At 41.8% G+C, this 1,437-nt stretch overlaps 1 protein-coding gene across 1 annotated transcript in view; it reads left to right on the top strand.

The window, feature by feature from the left end:
* Positions 1 to 990: 990 nt before the first annotated feature.
* Positions 991 to 1,437, top strand: part of MEAF6 (MYST/Esa1 associated factor 6) — a 24,830-nt gene continuing 24,383 nt past the window's right edge. Inside the window, exon 1 of the mRNA XM_077753192.1 lies at positions 991 to 1,032. Within this exon, the coding sequence (XP_077609318.1) occupies positions 991 to 1,032 (42 nt within the window). The remainder of the gene's footprint in view (positions 1,033 to 1,437) is intronic.

The following is a 1,437-nucleotide window of genomic DNA, read 5'->3' as shown; positions in this document are numbered from 1 at the left end:
AAATAAATCTATATAATCCACTATCCCAAGAGGCTAGAGAAGAAAAATCATGATCATGTCAACTGATGTAGAAAAAAAGCATTTGACAAAATTCAATACTCATTTGTGATAAAAACAAAACAAAAAACTATCAGTAAACCAGGAGTAGACGGGGTACTTTCTCAATAAAGAGCTTCTACAAAAATCCTACAGCTAATGTACTTAATGGTGAAAGACTAAATACTTTCCTCCTAAAATAGAGAATGAGTCCAGGATGTCCACTCTTCTTCAACATAGAACTGTTAAGTCCTACCCAGCACAGTAAGACAAGAAAAAGAAATAAAAAGCATACAAATTGGTAAGGGAAAGATAAAAACCCTCATTTGTTGATGAAATGATTGTGAAAAAAAATCCCAAGGGATCTACAATAACACTCTCCTAAAATTAGAGTTTGGCAAGATTTCAGGTTACGAGATCAACACACAAAAGAAATGCAGAATGCAGAAGAGAAAAAAGATGGGGGAAAAATAGTGGGTTAGAAAAGGATTATTAGGTTTAATCCGAGTTCTAGAAGGAGAAAGGAAAATGAGGCAGAGGAATAGCTGAAGAAAATGAACTGAGGATTTCCCAGAACTAGTGGAAGATACCAATCCAAAGACTGTAGAAACCCAAAGACGAAATTGGGAAGGAAGGAAGGAAGGAAGGAAGGAAGGAAGGGAGGAAGGAAGGGAGGGAGGAAGGAAGGAGAAAATCCCGTTCATGATAGTGAAATTGCAGAACCCTGAAAAATGGAGAAAGTGGAGGCTGGAGAAGTAAGCAAGGGCCAAAGGAAAACAAAGTTAACGGTACTGGAATTCATGATAAAAACGAGCATTTGCTAATCCTTATTATTTGTCAAGCTGCTACATGAAGTGATTTACTCACTGCAACAATCAAGGGTAAGTACTATTATTACCTCCATTTTACAGATGACGAAATTTTGACTAGTGAAATGTAGTCACTTGGCGCAAAATGGCACAGCTTGTCAACAGTAGAGGCAGGATTACGAACAAGGTAGGTCTGGCTTTGGTGTGTAATCTTAGCCACTACACAAACTTGTCCCCCTAAGGGGCAGTGGGAAGCCATTGAAAGGTTTTAATCAGGGGAGTGACACCACACTTGCTTTCCAAAAACCGATCATCTCGGCACCACTGTGGATAAGGATCAAAGAGAGCTACGGGTGGAAGCTGTGGGGATAATGGGACGAAACGCCGGGCCTGGACGAAGGGGAGGTGGCAGACAAAGCAAGCGGGCTGCTGGCTCTTCCGGAGGCGAGCCCTCAGGACTCGGTTTCACAAGGGAGAGGACAGCGACGATGGTATTCACGTTTCCCACTTGGGCAATTCAGCGGACAGTGAAAGTCATCCACTGAGGTGACCTGACAGGAGTCTGGTTTTGGACAAAGTGAATTTGTGGAGC

This window comes from Crocuta crocuta, unplaced genomic scaffold (assembly GCF_008692635.1).
Source record: "Crocuta crocuta isolate KB4526 unplaced genomic scaffold, BGI_CrCroc_1.0 scaffold303, whole genome shotgun sequence".
Lineage (NCBI taxonomy): Eukaryota > Metazoa > Chordata > Mammalia > Carnivora > Hyaenidae > Crocuta > Crocuta crocuta.
This window is presented reverse-complemented; position numbering and strand designations above follow the sequence as displayed.